At 38.4% G+C, this 24,140-nt stretch overlaps 1 protein-coding gene across 1 annotated transcript in view; it reads left to right on the top strand.

The window, feature by feature from the left end:
• LOC149074475 (saccharopine dehydrogenase-like oxidoreductase) overlaps nt 1-15,917 on the top strand; it is an 82,973-nt gene extending 67,056 nt beyond the window's left edge. The window contains exon 12 of the mRNA XM_089246962.1: nt 14,067-15,917. Coding sequence (XP_089103088.1) covers nt 14,067-14,160 — 94 coding nt within the window. The 3' untranslated portion in view covers nt 14,161-15,917. The remainder of the gene's footprint in view (nt 1-14,066) is intronic.
• Nucleotides 15,918-24,140: the final 8,223 nt, after the last annotated feature.

The raw sequence follows: 24,140 nt of genomic DNA, 5'->3' as shown, positions 1-24,140 counted from the left end.
ACTAGCTATAATACCCGGCGCTGCCCGTATTTCCTTCATTTATTGGGAGGATTGGAAAAGTGACAAATCATTACATAGGAATAAATATATTTGGGTTGTTAGGTTGCGTGATTTGAATAAAATGTTGGATTCAGGATAATTGATTAATTTCTTTAAATAATTATTTATTTACAACACGAAACATAAGACGAAATAAAAAAATCTACGGAGCAACATGTTAAGCTCTTGATGGTTCGAACGCTTCTTTTGCGATTTCCCGCGTGACAATCCAATGGCGTCGGCTTTACAAGTGCCGCCATCTGTGAGATAAAATACAAATCGAATCTCACCACATGAGTTTCCCCCCAGTGAAGGAACATGGTGAGAGAACGATAAATGAGATGCAGAATGAAAATGTGATACAAGATGCAAAAAAAAATCAATGAAATGTAGAATTATATGATGCACAATTCGAAACAAAATTAATTTCGGTTATCAGCCTAGGACTGAATTTGACTTTTCTGCCAGACCTAGTGACATATGGTTGTACTGGCACAGTGTCATTTTTCTTTTCTTCGAGCTTGTTTTTGTCAAGTTCCACACAGACATCGTTAAAGATAAATGCGGGCTTCACTCTGTCAAGTGAAACACAGGTCTTTCTCCCATTTACATTTAAAGTGATATTTTTTTCATTACGAGAAATCACTTCATGGGGTCCAGTATATGGTTGTGTCAAAGGTGGTGTGATCTTGTCAATTCGAAGAAACACATGTGAGCAAGTTTGCAGTTGAGGATGCACATAAATTTTGGATTGACCATGAGCTGATGTTTTGCATGGTTTGATGCTATTCATACGCTCTCTGAGCTGTTGTACGTATGTGTATGTTGATGAGAGCTGACCGGGTGTATCCGTGCAGAGATCTGCAGGTAATCTCAAAGATGTACCAAAAACTAACTCGGCACTAGAGGCTTTGATATCTGGCTTGACGGCTGCCCTGAGACCAAGTAAGATGGCTGGCAATGTGACGGTCCACTTTGGATTCTCATGTGCCTTCAATGAGCTCTTTAAGACACGGTGGAACCGTTCGACCATGCCATTGGCCTGTGGATGGTAAGCAGTGGTACGAATCCTGCTAGTGCCAAACAGGTTGATCAGTTCTCTGAAGAGCGATGATTCGAACTGCCGTCCTTGATCGGTTGTTATGGTTGATGGACATCCATAACGGCAAATCCAACCATCGAACAAGGCACGACAAACTGTGTCTGCTGTGATGTCTGCTACAGGTATGACTTCCGGCCATCTGGTGTAGCTATCAATTACTGTTAAGCAGTATGTCTTTCCTTCTGAAGGAGGCAGAGGTCCAACCAGATCGATATGAATATGAGAAAATCTTGCATCGGGTGTTGCAAAGGTGCCTAAAGGTGTTCTGGTATGCTTATGAACCTTTGAGCGTTGGCACTCATTGCAACACTTTACCCAATCTTTGATGTTCCTTCTCATGTTAGGCCAAACGTATCTTGCAGATATTAGCTGAGTAGATGATGTTACACCTGCATGAGCAAGATTGTGGAAATGATGAAAAATAGTCTTGCGGAAGCTCGCTGGAACAAATGGTCTTGGTGAGCCTGTAGACACATCACACACGAGTTCTGTTGCGGTAAATGGACTTGGCATTGACTTGAAAGTCAGTGAACTAGAGTTGTCTTGCTGTAACTGTTTTAATTCAGGATCCTCTCGTTGAGCAGTTGCAAAAAGGTCAAAATCCAGGAATGGTGATTTGGAAATCGAGTTGATTTCTATTCTTGAAAGAGTGTCAGCTACCACATTATCTGCACCTTTAGTATGACGAACATCAGTGCTGAATTGCGAGATGAAGTCAAGGTGTCGCCATTGACGTGGGCTGCATTTATCAGGATTTTGCTTGAAGGCGAAGACAAGAGGTTTCTGATCGGTGAAAATTATGAACTCACGGCCGTCTAGCATGTGCCGGAATCTTTTGACAGCAGTGTACATTGCTAACAGTTCTCGGTCGTAAGTGGAAAACTTCTGTTGACTCTTTGTCAGTTTCATGGACAGGAATGCAATGGGTTCCCATCCTTTTCCATTTGATTGCATTAGCGAACCACCGACTGCTAAATCACTGGCGTCAACCCAAAGACTTAGCTTGGCACCAGGAATTGGATGGTGAAGTAATGTTGCACCCGCTAAAGCTTGCTTTGCATCGATGAATGCTTGCTCGGCTGGATCAGTCCACTGAAGGATATCAGCTGGCTTGGTTTGAGTAGCTCTTTTGGATTTCTTTTTGTTTTTTATTCCCTCCAAAAACTTGTGTAGAGGTGTTAAGATGTGTGCAGCTCTGGGCACAAAACGGCAATAAAACTTGAAGAGACCAAGAAAACGTCGTAATTGAGTGATGGTGTTTGGCTTAGGAAAGTTCAGGATGCAATCAACACGATCTGTTAAAGGCTCGATGCTTGATGTTTGATGTGCTCTTCTGGTGATTTCGAGGCTACCAGTATGTCATCAACAAAGGCATATACAAATGGAAGTCCACGAGTGACCTCGTCAATAAACCTTTGGAATGTGGCTGCAGCGTTGCAAAGGCCAAATTGCATTCGAGTGCTCTCGAACAACCCAAATGGTGTGATAATAGCACTTTTATGGACATCTTCAGGAAGTATAGGAATCTGATGATAGGCCCTGATGAGATCTATGTGGGAAAAGATTTTACTACCATGCAATTCAGATGTAAAGTCCAGAACATTTGGAACACTGTACCGGTCTTTCACAGTCTGTGCATTTAAAGCTCGGTAATCACCAACTGGACGCCATTCATCACTGTCCTTTTTCGGGACCAAGTGCAGAGGTGATGCATAGCAGCTGTTAGATGGTCGTAAATGGCCGAGGTCAAGCATCTGCTGAAATTCTTGCTTCACGATTTTCAATCGATCAGGAGCTAGACGTCTTGGTTTGGCATGCACAGGTGGACCAACAGTCTCGATATGATGCACGACAGAGTGTTTCACAGGTTGTCCTGGTTGTAGTGGTTTGATGATGTCGGGAAACTTGCTGAGAAGGCTGTGGTAGATGGTGTCACCTTCGATGAGTTTGATTGAGTGAACTTCTGCAATGTGAAGATCACAGTCAGCATTGAGTTTTGTTATCCTATCCAGTAAACATCGTCGTCGGAGATCCGGAACAAGATCAAAGTTGAACAGAAAGTCTGCCCCAATGATGGGTGTGGAAACATTAGCCAGTAGGAAAGTCCAAGTGAAATTACGACGGAGATTGAAATCTAATGTCACCCTCTTTTGACCATAAACACTAATGGATGAAGCATTAGCAGCAGAGAGCTTCATAGTGGCGTCACGGCGTCGTTGTGATGGTGATGCTGGAAGGATGGAAACATCGGATCCAGTGTCAATCAGGAATCGAATTTTGGAATTTCTGTCCATGGCAAAAAGGCGACGAGATGCCTGTGGCAAGGAGCATGTCGCGATTACTCCTCGCCCGCCCCGTTTTTTTGAAACTTGCACGGCGACACGCACTTTTTGGCGTTGTTGCCGAATTTGTTGTGATACCAGCAGTTTTCCGATCGTGGATGCGGACTGCGCGCACGTGAGGTACGTTGGCGAGAGTTGCTACGCGAACGCAGGACGTTTTTCAACTCGCGGCGTAACTGAGCCACTTCGTCCCGAAGTTGCGCGACGGAATCCGGCTGTTGCGGTTTCTCAACTGCGTCAACATGCTGAGGGTTGACTTCGTGAATTTTGTCGGCGAGTTGAGCAGCTTTCTCGAGAACGAGTGGAGTGACAGCAGCGAGAATGGACTGAGTTGATGCCGGTAGGTGTTGGAGAAAAAGCTCCATCAGCAATTCTTCGGAGACAGAATGCGATTCCGCTCGTCGTCGCAATTCGCGGAGAATGTCGGATGGTTTCCGATCTCCCAATGACCCGCATGTTAAGAGCTTTCGAAGTTGAGTGGACGACGACTCGCTCGACCGTTTAATCAGTTCCGATTTCAGCCTTTCATACGGATCCGTGGCCGGCGGATTAACGAGAATGTCTCTGACAAGAGCCGCACTTTCCGGAGGCAGATTCGCGACAACATAGTTGTACTTTGTGACAGATTCGGTTATCGGTTTCGGAACAGCGAGAGCGAAAGTGCTTTCACACATGATAAACCACAGCGCTGGATCATGGTGGTTAAAAAGTGGTACCTGAACGGCACTTACTTCCATGATGAAAATCCAGGAAAAGTGATGTCAAGTTCCGGAAAGCGAAAGTTCACTCATGGGAAACGCCAGTAGATTGCCTCGTGCTGCAGTGAAGAAACTGGAACTTGTTTGAAGTCCGCGGTCACCATACTTTGGGTTGTTAGGTTGCGTGATTTGAATAAAATGTTGGATTCAGGATAATTGATTAATTTCTTTAAATAATTATTTATTTACAACACGAAACATAAGACGAAATAAAAAAATCTACGGAGCAACATGTTAAGCTCTTGATGGTTCGAACGCTTCTTTTGCGATTTCCCGCGTGACAATCCAATGGCGTCGGCTTTACAAGTGCCGCCATCTGTGAGATAAAATACAAATCGAATCTCACCACATATATAATACTCGCAGGATTAAAGAAGTGACAAACCATTGTAAAGGCATATGCACGTGTAAAGCGCATTACTAGGGAACCACGGTAACCAAAGTAAACATTCCGAAAGTGATTGTTGAGGCCCAGAAACCATTGTTGCCCGACGGTTTTTCGTCCATTTCGGGCATCTGCCCTTCTCTGACGAACTTTTAAAGTAGCCTATCGTTCAATCCGGTCCCTGTTTGGTATATATCCAAACTTTGGCGACGATCGATCTAAAATTGTGGATTTGTATAGAGAACACACAGACAGAAAATCAATTATATATATATATATATATATATGCACAGTATCGAATTTGTCCTTAGTTTCTCTCAGATAAGATATCCACCACATCTCTATAGTTTCGTTGTTCATCAAGGAAGCAACTATACTCATACTACACCAAATGAAACTACTGTAGAGTCTCTACATGACGAACCTGTTCGAAACGTGTTTTACACAAAACAAAATTTCTATCCAAACGTTTAACTTTAATTTAGAACATCAAAGATTATTCCTATAACGCACGGGTTCTCAAACTGTGCACCTCCAACCTTTGTCAGGGTGTGAGGTTTTCGAAAATATTCTTTGTTAAACAGTTCTGGAAAGCCGGTGGAGCTCGCGGATAAGCATTAAATAGGGGAAAAGGGCGCCTCAGGTGGAAAAAGTTTGAGACGCCCTGCTCTAACGTGAAGTTATTCAATGCAATGATTTTTTTGATAAAACGAAGCGATTCCGTTATTCCAGGCGATTCCTTACAGGCGTGCAAAAAGAATAAATGAATTTAGTGAATTAAAGAGTTAATAAAAGTAATAATACTGAAAACTATTTTCATTGGCCTTGGTTGAAGCACCAGCCTGAAAAATTGAACTGAAATAATTCAAATATTTATGTTCACTTCATCTATTCAACTGAGCAACTTGACAATTCTGTTACAGTTGTTTATACGACGTTCAAGAGGCCGAGTCAAAACGTTTTATAAAACGTTTTATGTATAAGTCGAAGTAAATATAACAGCCTTTTTAAAAAATTATCCCCCCTCATACATATAAAATGTTATAAAATTATATGTGTTTAATTGCATTCCAATTCTGTTCTAAAAATATAATTTCATACTTGAGAGGAAATTAAATCACATTTCATATCATTTAAAGAATTAAAATTTAGCACAACATATTACCTTTGGGGCACGACATTGGGTACAAAATTGCAACAAAATCTTCTCGACTTGCAAAAATTTCCCCATCTTGGACTTTTTTTTGGCAGTAGATGATTTTCAATCAGGAGCTTGCTCTTTGGTTTTGTTTCTCTTCTTTATAATCGTTTCAAAAAGTTGAAACGAACATATTCAACTGGTTTGCAAGATGAACTTTCGTTATCAATTTAAAATTCTTGTTGAATTCTTCCAAAATTTCCGGTTTTTTTAGAGAGAGAGCATTTTTTGTTTTTCCGGCATTACGAACGACGGATTTGACACAATCAGCAAGCAGTGCCGTCAGAACGCATGGCCCCACCCGAGCACGGCCCGGAGGCATCAAAAGAAGAGGTTCCTCACAAAAATGGGAACTAATTGAAATTTTCGAGAATTCTCCAGGTTGGGACTCAGAAAAATCAATTGGCCCGGGGCCCATGATGCTCTTAAGACGGCCCCGTCAGCAAGCAAAGCACCACATCGAAAGAAAGTTCTACAGGAAATTATCGAAAGAACTTACTGTGCATATGTACCGTATCTGTCTATTTTCGGCAGACCTGTACCCCCCAAATGCTTACAGTAAACTTTCTCACCTTCTCGGGATAACGTTGAAAACATAGGGAGAGAAAAAATTCTGAAAGGTCATATGGCCGTCAAAACAATTGAAACCCATTTCTTCGGAACTCTCCACATCTGCGTATACTCAGAAAGAGGCAATAAACAAATCACCTAAGTGTCCACTCTAAATGGTCATCAGTAGAGCCCGGATTATATGCACTAAAAAAGTGGCAAAATATGCTCTAAAAATATGCAAATAGGCACTTAAAAATGCAAAAATATGCACTTAAAATGTGAAAAATTTACACTTGAAAATGCAAAAAATATGCACACACACATTTAAAAATGCAAAAATTTGTACTTAAAGTACAAAATGTGCACTTAAAATACCAAAATGTGCATCAAACACCCCAAATATGCATTAGAAATCTTGAAAAGTCAAAAATTCCGAAATGTGTATTAAAAAAATTAGAAAATTATGCAAAAAATAAGCTGATGTGTTTGTAAAATGCATCTTTTCTATTTCTTAGTGCATATGTATTTACTTACAAAAAATACCCCCTCATATAGCTACATATATCGCATATGCAAATATCTTCATATTTTTACTCAAGCATTTTTTTAAATTTTCAGTTTGTTGTAGCTGCTCAATAACGAAAATAGCATTAACCAAAGAATTTCGACACTATTTCTAAAAAAATTTAACACTTTGACATATCTCTAGAAATAGCCTTTACAATAAGACGGTTAATATTATTCGTAAAATACTTCATAAATTTCACCTTCGGGGGGGAAAAAAACCCCAAAAAATTGATTTAAAAAAATTGAGTGAGCTTAAACAAACCTTCAAAAATATGCACTTATACTGAAAATTCTTCGATTTTATGCATTTATATGCATTACTGCTAAAAAAGGCCAAAATATGCAAATGCATATGCGCACATGTATTTGCATATAATCCGAGCTCTAGTCATCAGTCATCTCACTGGCAATTTTCGTATACGTCAGCAATCATCCTAAAATTTATGTCTTTTGTGGTGACAATATGCAAGAACTGTTGCAGCAACGGTTTTTCACTGCATGCAAAAATTTTGTGCGCATTTGATGGATATAAATTACGTTTTTCTTTTTTCAAAAGTTTCCGAGTTTTAGTCGAAGTGAAAACGTCGAATAATTGAGGTTTTACGTTAAATAAATGAATGAAATATTTCAACATTAAAATTTATTTGTTATATTGTTGTTTAAAATGTATTGTTACCAATTGCTACCAAAGTTAAACGTCGTATAAACATGAAAGCCGTATAACTGAGTGACGTATGAACGAGGTTACTCTGTCATTTGTAGATATGCCCTATTGAAAATAAGCATTTTTAAACTTTATGAAACACAATTCAACAAACATCGCAACTGGCCTCGAGGCAGGGCCAAACTCTTCGGACATAGATTTATTATAGTTAACTCTTAATGTGCTCAAAATAAAAATGTTAACAAAAATTCAAATTTTTAGTTTCGCTTACCGTTCTTTTGGGCTAGAACCGTAGGATTCATCCACGTGGGGAAAAAATTAATCCTTTATGTACGCAAACTCGTTCAACTATTTTACTAAAAGATTTCGAACAACTGTATTTTTGCAGACGCGAACCGTAAATATTTTTCTGTTAAACCGATCCAAGAATGTCATCTGTGAATAGAAGTTTTGACGGGAGATGTGTCCTCAAGACAGTACAGCGAATAAAAAAGGCTGATGCGGAATGTAGCTTTTTTTTTTTCAGAAGTAAGGAAAAAAAACCCCTTGATTTGTTCGGACTGGGAGAGGGAGGGGATCACGTGATTCAGTATACACGTCATTACAGCCATTCCGTACAATACTTTTTGCGGGAAAACGCTTTAAATGAGAAATCTCGATGAGTATCAGTAATAAGAGTTGGCACCAGAGAGTCGCAAAAGAAGTCGCACTAAGGAGGAAAACATTATATGCGGGATCCACTGTATTTTGTACAAAAGCTTGCAACAAAGCTGTCTCAGTATCATAACCCGCCCATGAGAGTGGGGCTGGCGGAGCTTCAGGCCTGGGGCCTGGACCATTTTTGTCTTTTTTTCCCACTATTAGTTCACTTTATAGAGGGGGTCCACTGAAGAGCACAGCCTACGGGGCCCCTGTTCCAGGATGTTGGGGAGGGGGGTTTCATGTGCTTTATCGGCACCCAAAAGCAATTTCACTGTGGAATACGATGTCTGTTTACGCCAATTTTCATTCTATCCGGACATTATGGCCTTCTACGAACTGAAACAACAAGGGTCACGTGATAGCCCTGAGGACACACAAAATGCTGGTGTCCTTGATGTCAGTAGCCATGACCATCACAATGTCCTTCCGTCCTAGGAGAACGACTGCCACCCGAGGGGAGGGGGGTTGTACCCCTGTGCAATGTTCTTTTCTTCGTTTCCGTTTTTTTTTTCGTTTACTTGTACATGTGTATAGTTAAAAAAAATTTCAATGAGAATAGAAAGTACTGTAAAAAGAATTTATCCGTCCATAGGAGTACACACATAAATTGATATGATTGATATTAAAGAGTCTTGTTTATTTTCCTATGGGACATATCTGAAAGAAAAAAAATCAAAAAGACCTTTCCACGAGCCCCCCTGACTCCCGGGCCCCAGGGCTGGAGCCCTGTCAGCCCCCCCCCCCCCCATGTGGGGGCCATGAGTATCAGTTGGGTAGTCTTATAGAACATATGCACAATTTCGGCACAACTCACATATTTGAAAGCATATAAAATGACAGTAAATTGCCCAATGACGGTAAACTGGAGTTGTGCTCGGTTTAAAAGAAGGGCAGATGGTACCACTGTGTTTTATTTTGTTAAATATGTTGAAAATTCCAGCACTAAAATGATTCAATGTGCACCAACATTGCAGTGTAGTTTGTTGAAACAATGAACGAGATTAAAGAAACTAGAGTCTGCTTTATGACAAGTCTTTTCGAAATATCGTTCAAACATTTTAAACTGCATCTTATAAAATTCAGTGCAATTCTAGAATGTACTAAAGAACAGCGTGTTCATTAGGTAAGCATGGTTTTCATTTGAATTTGGTGAGAGAATTTGAAAGGTAAATGGATAAATTTTTTTTGTTTATTTTTGTAACTTAGTATGATAAAAGCAATAACTGAAAAAGGAAACATGAAATAATACAAAAATTATAAGGTCATATTTTTGAATTTTAAGGTCATATTTTGCATTTTAAGGTCATATTTTGCATTTTTAGGTCATAAATGCTTGCATATTTTCCAGACTTTTAAGTCATAGAAATTCAAGCCCTAATTATTATCAATAGAGCCCAGAAGTTCAGGCAAAATGCCATAAATTTGTTTTTTTGCCTATTTTCAAAATTTTTTTGTAAAAATGCCTTTTTTTGAAATTTTCATGCCATAAATGCTTATTTCAACATAGTTTTAAGTTTATTAGTGAATTTCAGAGGACATAATCTGTAAAACTTGGATGGATGTTTTGGGCATTGAAGACTTCTATATAACGAATTGCTCTTTTTAAAATTTTTCAACACTCAATATTAATTGTCATCAGAAAGCCCCCTTCCAGCCCCATTTAGATGCAACCAAAAGATTGGTGTTGGCATGCATTAACTTTTCTTGAACTGGATGGTGCTAGACATGAATGATTTTGTTTCAGATGAACGTAGCCCGTGTTAGAAAAGCAGAGGAAAATTATAAATTTGTTTCCTCACAGGCTTTACATGATATGTCTCGCTCAGGCATTGGACTGTGTTGTATGTGTATAGCTGACCGATGATTGTCCCAAGAGGTCTTGAATTTATATCATGGCTCACACAAGGTGGGGTAGGAGCAGACAGGGCTCTGGGGCTCATGTTTTGATTTTATTTTTTGCACCATAAATGCATTGCAAACAATCACTGTTATTTATTAAACATACATATTTAGTATTCGATTAAATTGACAAGAGTCACCTTCAGGGGTGTGTGACACATGCGGCCACACAGGGCCTTGCACTTGAAGGGGTCCTGCATACGTGGTAATATGGAAAAAATCTTTTTTTTTTTTCTTTTTACAAAAATAGAACAAGATAGTCATGTTTCGACTGTAGAAATAATAATTATTCCAAATAATGCAACAAATAAATTAGAATTATCTCCAACTCGAGGGAGCCCCACGGATCATTTTCTCTACCATCTTTGTGTCTGGTAATGGTAGCCCTGGAATATTGGCCTAATCCTGAGGGTCTAGTAACATTTTATTTTGGACTTGAAATCAATTTAACTTCGATAATAATAATAATGCAGTTATTATAAACTATAATTAAAACAATAGACAGATTAAATGAAACTGATTTTTCATCTAAATTTTGGACCCTTAATACCTTTGCTTTTAAATATTTTTTCTTCATTCCAAAAATGATAAATGCCTTTTTTAGTGCCTGCCTATTTCAACCATTTTTAGTGCCTAAACTTCTAGGCTCTAATTATCAATTTGTTTTGCAAACTATGAAGCAGACTTTGAAATACACATTGATGATAATAATCTCCAATCGATAACAATATCTTGACATAATTTATTTAGTGATCAGGAAGTTGAATGTGACTTATTTTTTACTCATAAGTTATATTAACCTGCAAAACTGTAGGAGGTCAAAAGGTGTATTCTCTTCCCTTGTTTACAAACATTTCTATACTGGGTTCATGATGCCCTATTTGGGCAGTAGTAACTGCTATGATCCATGTATGTGTGGTGCTACTTTTGAAGTGACCTTATAGTAGAGGCAAATGTAAAGTGAAAAAAAGCAACGCTCCCTTCAGTTCTTGGTCAGTTTCTTTCAGTTGACCAGAGTCACAATTACGGCTGAAAGACTATCAAGGGATCTATGGAATGCACCATACATTAAAACAATTATCAAAATTTGTTATCAAAAACACGTTAGACAGTTCCATTCCAACTTATAACGGCTGAATAATATGTAAAAAATTCTGAATTTTAGCTTAAAGTGTAAAGCTTGGCATTAGTGATGAATGTTCAGCTTTGCCCGGGGAATTGAAAGCTCATTAAATACAACACCTTATTGGCACTGGAACCTAGAATGTTCAAGCCATATGACCCCCCCCCCCCCAACCTCCTGAAGCAATTTTCCAAGGTCAGTATAATTCATGAATATTCAATGCAATCCCAACCTGCATATGCCCTTGTCGGCCATGTAGCAACCTGACCCCATCCCTGTTTTCTTCATATCAAAGCTCCTACAACTCGACATGCGATGGGTGTCGTCTTCAGAGGATAAGAATATCACACTGACCGAGTATCCCACTTGGATTGAGTACCAAATTTTCAATCTTGGTTGCTCAGCAGAACAAAAAACAAGGGGGTTTCAAACCCCCTAAAGATGCTTACTCACTGTTTCGTAATCACAGTCCACTACATTATTTTATAAAACTACAGAATATTTGCAGCACAAATAGCACAGCACCCCAAGATGCTGTGGCATACTGTTTAAAAATCAAAGTTTTGCTATTATCTTCAATATAATTTAATTTGAAATATCTCTCGACCCTATCACTGGCGTATGTGGGAGCAAAGAGGTAGGCCATGATTGCATTGCAGTGGGGTTTTTTTTTTAAATAAATGGGAAAAACCCTCTGGAAGAAAATAAAAATATGAACCCCCCACCCCCTGAGCAAATCCTGTATGCATTACTGCCTTTACCTTCCAGCCATGGATGGATTAAAAGATTGTGCAAACTACCCCCCCCCCCAAAAAAAAAGTTTAAAATTCTCTAGGAGATATCCCATACCACCCCTTTCCTGTTTTTTGTATCTTTCAACCAACCGCACCCACCCACTAAATTGCATTAATCCATCACTACTACCTGTTCCGTGACACACTGTTTTGGAATCTACTACAGTGTAACTGTTTCAACAAACTCACGGGAAGGTGCAGATCTATGGGGGGTATAAACCTCCCCAGAGCAAAATGCACTTGAAACTTTCTGAACTTCTATATGATAAGATTGCATTCAATCAATCTGTTGAAAATTACCTATATGAACATTTTTGGTTAAATAACAAATTGAAGAGAACTTCGACTGAAAAACGGGAAAGACTTAATAAAAAGTCGTGATGAAGAAAAAAACAAAAAAACCGGGACTGTCCCAGAAAATGTGGGATGTATGGTTACCTTATTCAAAGTTTTTAAATTGTTCCCCCCACCCCGAAAGCAAGCTCTAGATCCGGTCATGCTGATGTATGTATGCGTTGAAAAATTGTGCAAGAAATCTAAAAATGTACACATTCCAATTTGTGTGAGGCAGAGTTCAAAATAATAATAAATAAAATGAATATTTTTTCCCCAAATCTAATCATACCCATTAAATATTAAATTTTTATCGTATGTTTTTTTTATTCCTCATGTTTCCTCTCCCACCCACAAAAAATGCTGTATATTAGCATCGTCAGTGATATCAATGAAACAACATCGCGCAAGTGCACTTGTTATATCAGCATCTTCATTTCAACTGCGATGTTGTTACGTCCAATTCCGCTGATATTAGACATCGGAATTAATGATACATCTCTCTGTTCGAAATCGGGATATTGATGTGAGCTTTACAACAGTGATATATTATAAATCGATACATCACCTAGTCCTACTGCTTACGTTTATAAGTTTGATGAAAGATTGTTTTCAACCAGTGTATTATAATGATTTTTCTACCTGCTCAGCAAAAGCATCAAATATCTTTTTCCCCCAACTTTTTTTTTGGTGCTGTAAGCTCTAAAATTACACTTCGAATAAATTATTGAAGCTTTATAGGTGTTAAAATGCACTTTTTCAAAGCATATATTCTGAGAAATATTCGGGGAGACTGGGGGAATCAGACCACCTTAAGGAAAATTTCTTTTTCTACTGTAACATTTGATTCGCCCTGTCAGAAATGATATTGTCTATCCTTGTATTTTTTTTCCTTTTTAGCGGGTTCACTTCTGATAGCCTACTCTATCTAACTTTTGACATGACTTCAGTTTTTTTAATTGTTTTTTTTCTGCATGAATACGGCCAATTAATGTTTACTATCACACATGCCATGCTTCCATTTTATTATGTGTGAGTATTTGCATGCTCTCGTCTCAATGTACATGTTGGCTAACAGCTATCAGTTGAGTGTCACAAATGCGAGCCGATCTCCCCATTAAAGTCTCGCCACAGAGAGCAACAGGCCTACAATGATAAATTATTCAATCATTACACTTCACTCATAGTTGGAAAAAATGGTGGCAGATGGCAGCACTACACATAACAAGCATTACACAGAAACAAACTTCATGTCACGTTTCACTACATGTACATGCACATTCCCGCATGTACCAATTCGTTAGAGGTTCCACAGAGGAATATGGATGAGGTGCATGTGTGGTTTAGTAGTAGCTCAGTGTCACAGACCTAGGGCATATTCATCAAAAAACTGTTCAGATATATTCTGCTGTGAGCTATTTGGATTGGCAAATGGCTGGGCATCATATTATTGATCTGCATAGAGCAGTGATATTTACAAATGATTTTGATGTCAAATGAAACAGGCTTTAATATTTTAATACAGAACTTTTCAACTAAAACTAGTATTGATAACATTTAATATCAAAATTAGCTAATTTAAATTTTGATTTAAACATTTCCTTGTAGTGGTGGTGTTCTCACTCCAGGAGCTGCATTCAAGAATACAACCTTGCAAGAGAGGCTTGAAAAACATGGAGTAACATTTGAATATATAGAATAAGGTGTGGATACACATCTCTCTGCATATGTGTTATGAGATAAACTACATATATAGAATGTGTCTATAATTATAGTTTTCTTGTTCTAGCTGCCTACATACATAACTGTTCATCAGAAAGCTATGGAACATTGAACACGTCACTTTGAAAAGATAAGAAATTGTAAGAAGAAATATAAACATACAAAAATAAAGTTGTCTCAACATTCACCACTAAAGGGAATCTCTTTGTGTAAATAGTTGTATACGTATATTAATTTTTACAACCATGCGGCCAATCTGTTCAAGTTTTAATGCAGTTTATCTAAGCATCTTCAGCAGAACTGTAACTCTCATTTCTTCATCACTAATGATTGTGACAGCAAGTATTTTTCATAGAACCAGTTTTCTTAATGAAACTTTTATTTAAATGGTGATTCCACGCCATAAACTTTACTGAGATTTTCTATCTTTAAAAAAACATCAAAAACGTTCTCAGTCCTGAATAGTTGATGTTTTCGCGGCCATCATTTGATGAAAATTGTTTTTTCGAGGTCAAAGACCGTCGTCTGTTTGAGTTAGTTCTCAACGTTTCCCCAACACTAGTGGTTGGCATCATCAGGAGAATTGACAAACGGGATCAAAGTCAAGTTTTCCGGAGTCTCAGGTTGTATTTACGCACATGAGTGGCTTGACATACACTATTGTTTTGCGATTGGTCAGTTGATTCTATGGCTGGCAGCGTATTGAAAACAGTGCTTATGCTGGTAGAACTTGATTGGCCCGAGAGATGGGAAGTTATCTAATTGGCTCTTGTCGTCATTCTGTTGCTGGATCTTGAAGGGGAAGTTTCTTGTTTTTTTGAGTGCTGGTGTCCAGGATCTGCTCAATTTCAAAGTTTCTTCTCTTCTATTATAGCTGCTTTTGTGCTTGTATATTTCAATAGCCTCTCTATAGATTGGTGGAAAGAAGTGGTCAACATTAGCTATTACCTGTGTTTTGCTCAACTGTATACTGTGGTTGTCGTTAAGTGCATGCTCTGCCACAGCCGACTTTTCTGTGTGGCCCATTATGGGCCAAACAGAATATACAAGCACAAAAACAGGTATAATAGAAGAAAAGAAACTTTGAAATTGAGATCCTGGACACCAGCACTCAAAAGAACATGAAACTTCCCCTTCAAGATCCAGAAACAGAATGACGACAACAGCCAATTAGATAACTTCCCATCTCTCGGCCAATCAGGTTCTACCAGCATAGCACTGTTTTCAATACGCTGCCAGCCATAGAATCAACTGACCAATCAACTGATCGCAAAACAATAGTGTATGTCAAGCCACTCATGTACGTAAATACAACCTGAGACTCCGGAAAACTTGACTTTGATCCAGTTTATCAATTCTCCCTGATGATGCCAACCACTAGTGTTGGAAAAACGTTGAGAACTAACTCAAACGGACGACGGTCTTCGAACCCGAAAAAACAATTTTCATTCTCAGTCCTATCATCAATACTTTCCCAAAATTTCATAGGTTTCTGATGAACAATTCAAGCTATAAGCAGCTCAGATAAAGAAATTTTAATTATAGATATTCCATTTATGACTATTTGATACTTAAATATATAAATGTTATTTTTTTTTAATTGATAAAATTGATGTTTTCAACAAGTTATTATGTACATGATTGACATTCCATATTTTGTATATTAAATACCTATTCCATTGTATTTCTTTGATAAAAAAAATATTTCTGAAAATGAATGTCTCTTTTCTATCAGCAGATTTTTCAGTGGTAAAATTCTTTAAGAGTCATTCCATTTGACTTTTCTGATTGTTTTGAACTCCTTCATCAAACAAGAAATCAGCTTTAAAATACTTTGAAGGTATATTAATGAACAGTTTCTTGATAATTTAGAGATTTGCTTATGAAGTGTAAAGGATTAACAGTTTTACTTTATAAATATTTTAAAAACATCAATGGAGCTTCCCCAAGTAGCAAAGATATAGATTTATATCATAAAATTTTAGTTTCAAATATAGATCAATATGGGACCCACGATATTGTTCTGGCTAAAATAGGCATAGAAATAGATGACGAGCCATTTCTTGTATAAAATTTTTACAGCGGACCCCTGTAGACCTCTTTTTATCTATGAAATTTACTGATTTATTTTATTTTCCTCGAGTCGCCACGGAGCCCCTGGGAAGTGCACATGGAGCACTGGTTGAGAACCGCTGGTTTAAACCATGTCTGTGAATACTATTTATCTAAGAACAAACAAAATATGGTACAGAAGATATAGGGTGTCTGCCATCACGGAAAAGTTACAAAGTCTTACAATTTGGATGTTAGTTAAGTAAAGTGGCGCTTCGGCTGATAAGCAGAAAATAACGAAAAAAATCTTCGTTTAGTCAAAAAACTTGTAAGCTGAGTATCAATGTACTACTAAACCACACATGCACCTTGTCCATATTTCTGTGCGGAACTTCTAACGAATTGGTGCATGTTGGAATGTCAGCATACATGTTGTTGATCTAAAGTGAAGTTTGTTTCTGTGTAATGCTTGTTATGTGTAGTGCTGCCATCAATTCTAACTATGAGTGAAATGTAATGATTGAATAATTGTATCATTGTAGAGAAGCCTGTGGCGAGACTTTTTAACATGGAGATTGGCTTGCATTTGCACCTCAAGGTTGGGAAGAGTATCAATATATCTGCAAATCTGTTACCAAGCCTACAAATACCAAGTTGATCTGCGTTTGAGCTGTAAAATGCCATTGAGATTATCTTCATGTATGGAAGTATCTCTCTAGGAATTCCAAACTCCTTTCTTTGTTTAAGTTATGTAAAAATCACAATTTTTCTTTAATGAAAAATTTCAGACCTCACAAGTAATCACAACTTTGTTACCACACGCTTGGCGCTACAGTAGAGTTTCAAACATCTTGCGACATTGCAGTCCAATCTTGTAGCACCATAGTGACAACCACTATGCAATCGTGTGGGTATTGTGATTGTTTTCCCAAGACCAGTTTTTTTAATCGGTTAAAATTTATTTTCCAACTTTGAGTTGAATTCCGCTTCCAACAGTCTCGCCCAGCGAGCAATGGACTGGCATTCCTGTTAACGACCATCATTATGCCCAATTGTGATGAAATATTCTATTTAGAGAGTAAATAAAGATAGTGAATTCTCACCAAATAACAAAAGTTAATTTGTCAATATTGCAAAACGGCCCTTAAATTTGACTCATCTTTTTTCATTATTTAGCAATTTTCTTTAAATCAGATTAGTCAGGTTGAAATAAGTCAAGAAGAATCCTGCCCACAAAATTAGAAGAAAAAAATACAAATATTCATCCATTGCATTTTTCATTTCTGATTCGGAAGATAGATATTAATATCTCCTGAAAAAATAATATTTCATCTAATGTATCAAAGAACGTTTAGAGGTTGTGTGTTTAAAAATCTTTTCTTGTCATAGGTATGCTACTACCAAAGTCCAAAATCGGCCAGTTCACGAACTAGCCGGCCCAGTTGACCAAACCAATGTTTGAATTTTGGGCTTTCACCAGGGGGTGAACAATCCCACTTTCCTTATATAATGCCTGTTCTGCGCTTGTCGTTAGATAAAGAACTATCGTAAGGAACATGCTAAGGAAAATTCCTTATGCGGCAATCTCCCCTTTGCGTTGAGCAGTGTCCTTAGGATCACGTGACGGGTTGCGGAGGAAAAAACCGGTCTTTCGTTCGTTTCTACGGTTCAGCTAACTATTCAACCAATCAACGTTAAGCAAAAAGTTTACAACTACTACTACGTATTAAAAATCGATATTTCTTCAACATTTGTGGCAACAATTGCTTTATTTTCACATAATTTTTTTTTTTTTTTTACATTGGCATGCGCATAAGTTTCCTCTTATTTTTAATAATTTTTTTATAAGATATTTTAATAATTTTCTTACTGGATGTATAAATTTGAGACAATTCAAGTTTTTTTTAATAGAAATTTTAACTTACAATTTTTTCTGAAAGATTATAATTTTAATTTCTCATGACATATTACCAATTAGAGGTTAATACAGCAAGTGTCATGCTCAATCATGGGGGAAAAATATTGATCTTTCAGGTCTGAGTTTTAATGGCAACGATTTTCTCACTTAGGAAAATGTATTAAGATTTTTTATCCATCCAGTCTTGACATGTTGGAACTGTAACTATTCCCCCTTATATACATGTTTGGCAAATATATTTGATACTATAGATTTTGATATTGCTTGAGCCATGTCATTCACCATATCTCGGAATAAAATTTTAATTTTTTTCCAATCATTTCATTAAATTTTTTGACAACATAAGTAATCAACTACAGTGAAACGCTTTGGACAGAAAATTTTGATGAGTCAACAAAATAAGTCATTCTAAATGGAAACGTTATTCGATTTATGATTTCAGATGCATTTAATCAAAAAATAAATTATATAACTCTGATTCAAATAAATCAAAACTTCATTCCACTGAGCTGTTTAAATGTTTGCATAGAAAACTGTTTTCTGTGCAACTAATTCTAGATTTATTGTAGTACAAAATTGTAACATTCATAAACATTTTTTCTAATTATAATCACAAAGAAAACAAACTCATTTACTGCTTACGATCATGGATAAATTTATTAGATAAATGTTCGAACAGTATTTCATACACATATATGATTGCAGCTGTGTATGAATATACATATAAGTGCTAGTTGATAGAGTTGTTGCTCAAAAAACAATTTCTAGTTTTACACTGGTAGGTCATAACTTGTCATTGTATTCAACATTTTCACCTGAAATGAAAAGGGTAAATTGTATGATAGTTTTGAGTATTGAACTTTGTGCATGTCATAAATTCCAAAGAAAAATGAAAGAGATTCAACTTACCTGCGAAATCTATGGTTTAATCCATCAGAGTAAATAAATACACACCATGAGCACCATTTTCTGTCTTCAACAGGCATGTAATGCCTTCATTTTGCGACTCTCATTTCAGTAAATGGTCAAGAACCTAATAAGCATTTCAATAAGTACCAAAATATATAAATAATAGTACCAAACATATTTCAATGTATCAGCGGTGTGATGGAATAAAATAACATGTTATTTGTCAACTAAAACAATTTGCCAACTAGTACTACTAAACCACATATACAAGCGATAAATATATTTCTGAGGAATTTCTAATTGACATGTTTTGGAAAGAGTTACTTGTATACCTAAGTTTTTGTGTACTAGCAAATTTATTGCAATGTATGAGGTATGCATGTTTCATGTTCGACTTACTACCACTATTTTCGATACTGAAAGTGATAGATGATTTAGTACTATAGTGGTGGGTTGGTAAGATACGGCATTAGAGATGGGAAGAGTTCAGGGTTACATGGGTTCAAACCCACCCACCTCCAGATAATTGCACTTTTGCCGCTGTGGTGGCCGAGTGGTTATAGTGACGGACTCGCGATGCGAGGATCCGGGTTCGAACCCCACAGTGGTGGTCGGCTGAAGTTGGTTTTCTGTGGTTCCCAACTTCAAGGCGCAAATGCGAGCCGATCTCCCCGTTAAAAAGTCTCGCCACAGAGAGCAACAGTCCTACAACGATAAATCATTCAATCATAACACTTCACTCATAGTTAGAAAAACTGGTGGCAGATGGCAGCACTACACATAAGCATTACAGAGAAACAAAAAAAACTTCGTCAGGCTTCACTACACGTACACTCCCGCATGTACCGATTCGTTGGGGGTTCCGCGGGATGCATGTGTGGTGTAGTAGGTAGGGCCTCCAAAAGGGCAATTTGCCTGTTGTGGCGTTGTATTTATTTGTATGATAGGTGCTTGAGTTTTTGTGCTCCGAGTTCTATATTAAGGGTCAACCTGTTCTCTGTGGACAGATATACACCCATTGCCATAAAAATTTGCGCACCCAGAAGTCGAAATGAAACGAAATTTTACATATGTAAGCACTACGTTGATATAAGTAAGTGATTAGAAAATCCAAGAAAAAGGATCATTTATTGCAGAAAAAAGTACAGATGAACAGAAGTTTTAGTACTCTGTTGGACCCCCCCCTCTAGCGCGAATGCACGATGCGATACGAGCGGGCATTGAGGTATAGAAGTTCCGTATGATGTCCTGAGATATCTCGTTCCACAGTTGCTGTAAATGCGCCTCTAGTTCGACCAACCTCGTAGGGTATCCAACTTGTCATCCCAGATATGCTCGATTGGTGACAAATCTAGGGATAGAACAGGCCAGGGAAGGGTGGAAATGTGGCGGAGGCAGTCTTGTGACATCCTTGCTGTGTGTGGTCTAGCATTGTCTTGTTGAAAAATGGCTCCTGGGAGCCCTGCCATGAGTGGCAACACATGTGGCTAAAGGATGTTATTGTGCCATGGATCAATATTAGGGGTGACCGTGTATCGTAAGCAATGGCACCCCATAACATGACACCAGCTGTGGGAGCGGTGTGTCGCTGTAAAGCGAAGGCAGGATTGAAGCGTTCACCACGGGGCCTCCACACACGAACACGATTGTGATCAATGCTCAAGTTGAATCTCGATTCGTCGTTGAAGACAACCTGGTTCCATTCCGTTGCAGTCCAATCCCGTCGTGCTCGACACCACTCCAAACGGAGGCGTTGGTGGGTGTCATTGGCAGCACACGTAATGGGCGCCGCGATACCAGATGTCCTTCAGCCAGGCGCCTTGCGATGGTTCGGGAAGACACGGGCCCGTAGTGAAGCTGCTGCCTGTGTCTGGATAGCGGCCAATGAGGCAGTTGGCTCTACGCTTGCGTTTCGGATGATGTGACGGTTTTCTCGACGACTGGTCTGTCGAGGGCGTCCTGAACCTGGTCGCCGTGTAAATGACGTCTCTTCTGTCCACTGGTCCCAACACCACCTCACAGTAAAATCAGAATGGCCGAGCTGACCACCCAGCTTCCAGCATCCCGATGATTCTTCCCCTATCGAACTCTGGCAACTGCTCATATGGTCTTCGACGACGGCGTAACGGCATGTCTACCTCAGCATTTCCTTTGCAAACGATTAAATACACTCCAGCAAGCTCTGCTTACCTGTTTTATACTCCAAGGAGAACGAAGTTCAACGCCCTCTAGTGGCATTACGCAATGCGCAATTACGCTGCATTTCTAATCATTTGCATATCTGCCCGACATCAGGCCCCCTTCAGGCCAACTTTCGTTTCGATCCCACAATTATTTCTTGGTGTGCAAATTTTTATGGCAATGAGTGTATTTCAGCCACCTCGTTGGGTATTTTGTCTGTTGTAGCCTTTGTTTTTGTGTATATATATTTGTTAAATAGGAGAAAAATATACCTAGGAGCAATTACTAATGAATAACCTACCCTCAAGTGTCAATTATACCATTCGAACAACTACATTGAACACTTGTTCCTGCTTAATAAGTATAACACAGTAGTACAGACAATTATTTTTTTCTTAAATTTCTCTACAGACCCTTTAATATAGAGAATTTGTTCTTTATAATAAATTATATTTTTATGCTTATATCTCATGGGGGAAGGGGAATCGTCAGAAGAACCCCAAACATTAAATCCTTCTCCACCAGTGATTTGAACAAGTTCATAAAACAAAATTGTACAGGCAAATTTTAAATACATCATTTAATGCAAATGACATATATTGTACTCATAGGTGCTGGAACCTAGGGGCTGAGGCCATTTGAGCCGCCGCCCCCCCCCCAATAAATTTTGAAAGAGAACCGAGCCACCCCCCCCCCCAATAATTTCTGAAAAAACAATGCACTACGCCTTCCCTCTCCTGTGTATATGCTAGGTCCTGGGGCCTAGCATAGGCCCCTGGTTTAGCCCCCCTCAATGTTTTCGTGTCAGCATCTCTGATTGTACTGTACAGTATATCAATAGATTTAATCAGATGATAATATCTGATAATTAGATCAGAACTGATAATATTGAACATTTTTCAATCTGTGTCTGTAACCAACCTATCACTAAGAGTACTGCAGTAATTTAATGATTAGAAGTTCTGCGAATGTGGACGAGGTGCATGTGTGGTTTGGTAGTGCAAATGAGATTTGCGTGCAATTTTTGACGGAAGTATGTAATACGGTCAAGTATATTTCTAATGTTGGGGGAGGGGGCGTTCAGAAAAATCACTAGGCCCGGGGTCTATGCAGCACCTCTTAAAGATAGATGGTGCTGGTCTATGACTCTTAAGACGGCACGAAAATACATTGAAGAGCCAAAAAAACTGGTACACCTGCCTAATATCGTGTAGGGCCCCCGCGAGCCCGCAGAAGTGCCGCAACACGACGTGGCATGGACTCGACTAGTATCTGAAGTAGTGCTGGAGGTAATTGACACCATGAATCCGTAGGAGTAAGAGGGGGTGGAGATCTCTTCTGAACAGCACATTGCAAGGCATCCCAGATATGTTCAATAATGTTCTTGTCTGGGGATTTTGGTGGCCAGCGGAAGTGTCTAAAGTCAGAAGAGTGTTCCTGGAGCCACTTTGTAGCAATTCTGGACGTGTGGGGTGTCGCATTGTCCTGCTGAAATTGTCCAAGTCCGTCGGAATGCACAATGGACATGAATGGGTGCAGGTGATCAGACAGGATGCTTACGTACCTGTCACCTGTCAGCAGTGGCGTCGGAGCCGGGGGTGCTGTGGGTGCTCGAGCACCCACGGAAGTTTGTAGAGCGGGTTCGAGCACCCACAGAATTGATTCAAAAATCGAAATTTCCTATATGAATCTCAAGACGGGCACCCACAGGTTCGAAACAGTTCCGACGCCCCTGCCTGTCAGAGTCGTATCAGGGGTCCCATATCACGCCAACTGCACACGCCTCCACCAGCTTGAACAGTCCCCTGTTGACATGTAGGGTCCATGGATTCATGAGGTTGTCTCCATACCCGTACATCAGCTCGAAGCAATTGGAACCGAGACTCGTCAGACCAGGCAACGTGTTTCCCAGTCCTCAACAGTCCAGTGTCGGTGTTGTCGGGCCCAGGCAATACCTTCTAGAGCAGAAGGCCTGACCCCGAGATTCGTGACGTCATCGAATTCCGTCCTAGAATCGTCTTCCCTGTAAGATCGTTTTCCAGCAGCACCACACACTGTAGCGCCGTTATATATATTTTTTTTTGACCCACCCCGCTGTAATAGATATTTTTTTCTTATAAAAAAAAGGTTGAATTACCTAAGAATTTAGCACTCGAATGGACGAGTTTATACTTATAATTCAACATTATTTTCAAGTATCAATTAGAGCCAGAGTTTTTACGAAAACTTGACAATATTTGAATTACCATTTGACATCAAAATTTCCCCAAGAGAATTTTTCGGAATTTCATTTCTGTTGATTTTAACCAAAAAAATATCCATTGAATACCAAAATTCAAGTATATGTAAAATATCCTTTATTTTTCATTAAGATAGACATATGCAATATTCACTATATATTTTGTCATTTAAAAAATATATACAGTATATACAAACTTTTCACGTAATGTGTATTTTATTGAAAGGAAGAAAAAAGAACGAATGAACAAATATGCTTTGCTCCTTCCAGAAAATTTCAATGAAAACTATGGATTAGATATAGATTGTATGATTCTCATTCGTACACAAATTCATAACATTCAAGTAGTAAAAATCCATTTCAAAAATAGTTTTTTTCTTCAATATATGTCACCAGTTTCTTCTTTGCATAAAATTGTTTTATTATTTATAACTTCTCTTAAACATTCATTTTTATTCGAAGATTCTTTAGAAATAAGCCAGAAAAAAAAAACAAACCAAGAATACGTAGATTAATTTTGAGGTTTGTTATGAAGCAAAGTGTGATCTATGTTCAAGATTATAAATATCATCAGGTTCATATTTTATTTAGGCTGGGGAGAAAAAATTCTATCCAATGTTTTTCACTACACACATGGAATTACACAAGAAATAAAACTTGC

The sequence above is a fragment of the Pholcus phalangioides genome, unplaced genomic scaffold (assembly GCF_987345545.1).
Source record: "Pholcus phalangioides strain wild (caught in Gottingen) unplaced genomic scaffold, Ppha-v1.0 ptg000017l_1, whole genome shotgun sequence".
In the NCBI taxonomy this organism is placed as follows: Eukaryota; Metazoa; Arthropoda; class Arachnida; order Araneae; family Pholcidae; genus Pholcus; species Pholcus phalangioides.
Note: the sequence above shows the minus strand (reverse complement) of the source record. Positions and strands in the feature narration are given on the sequence as shown.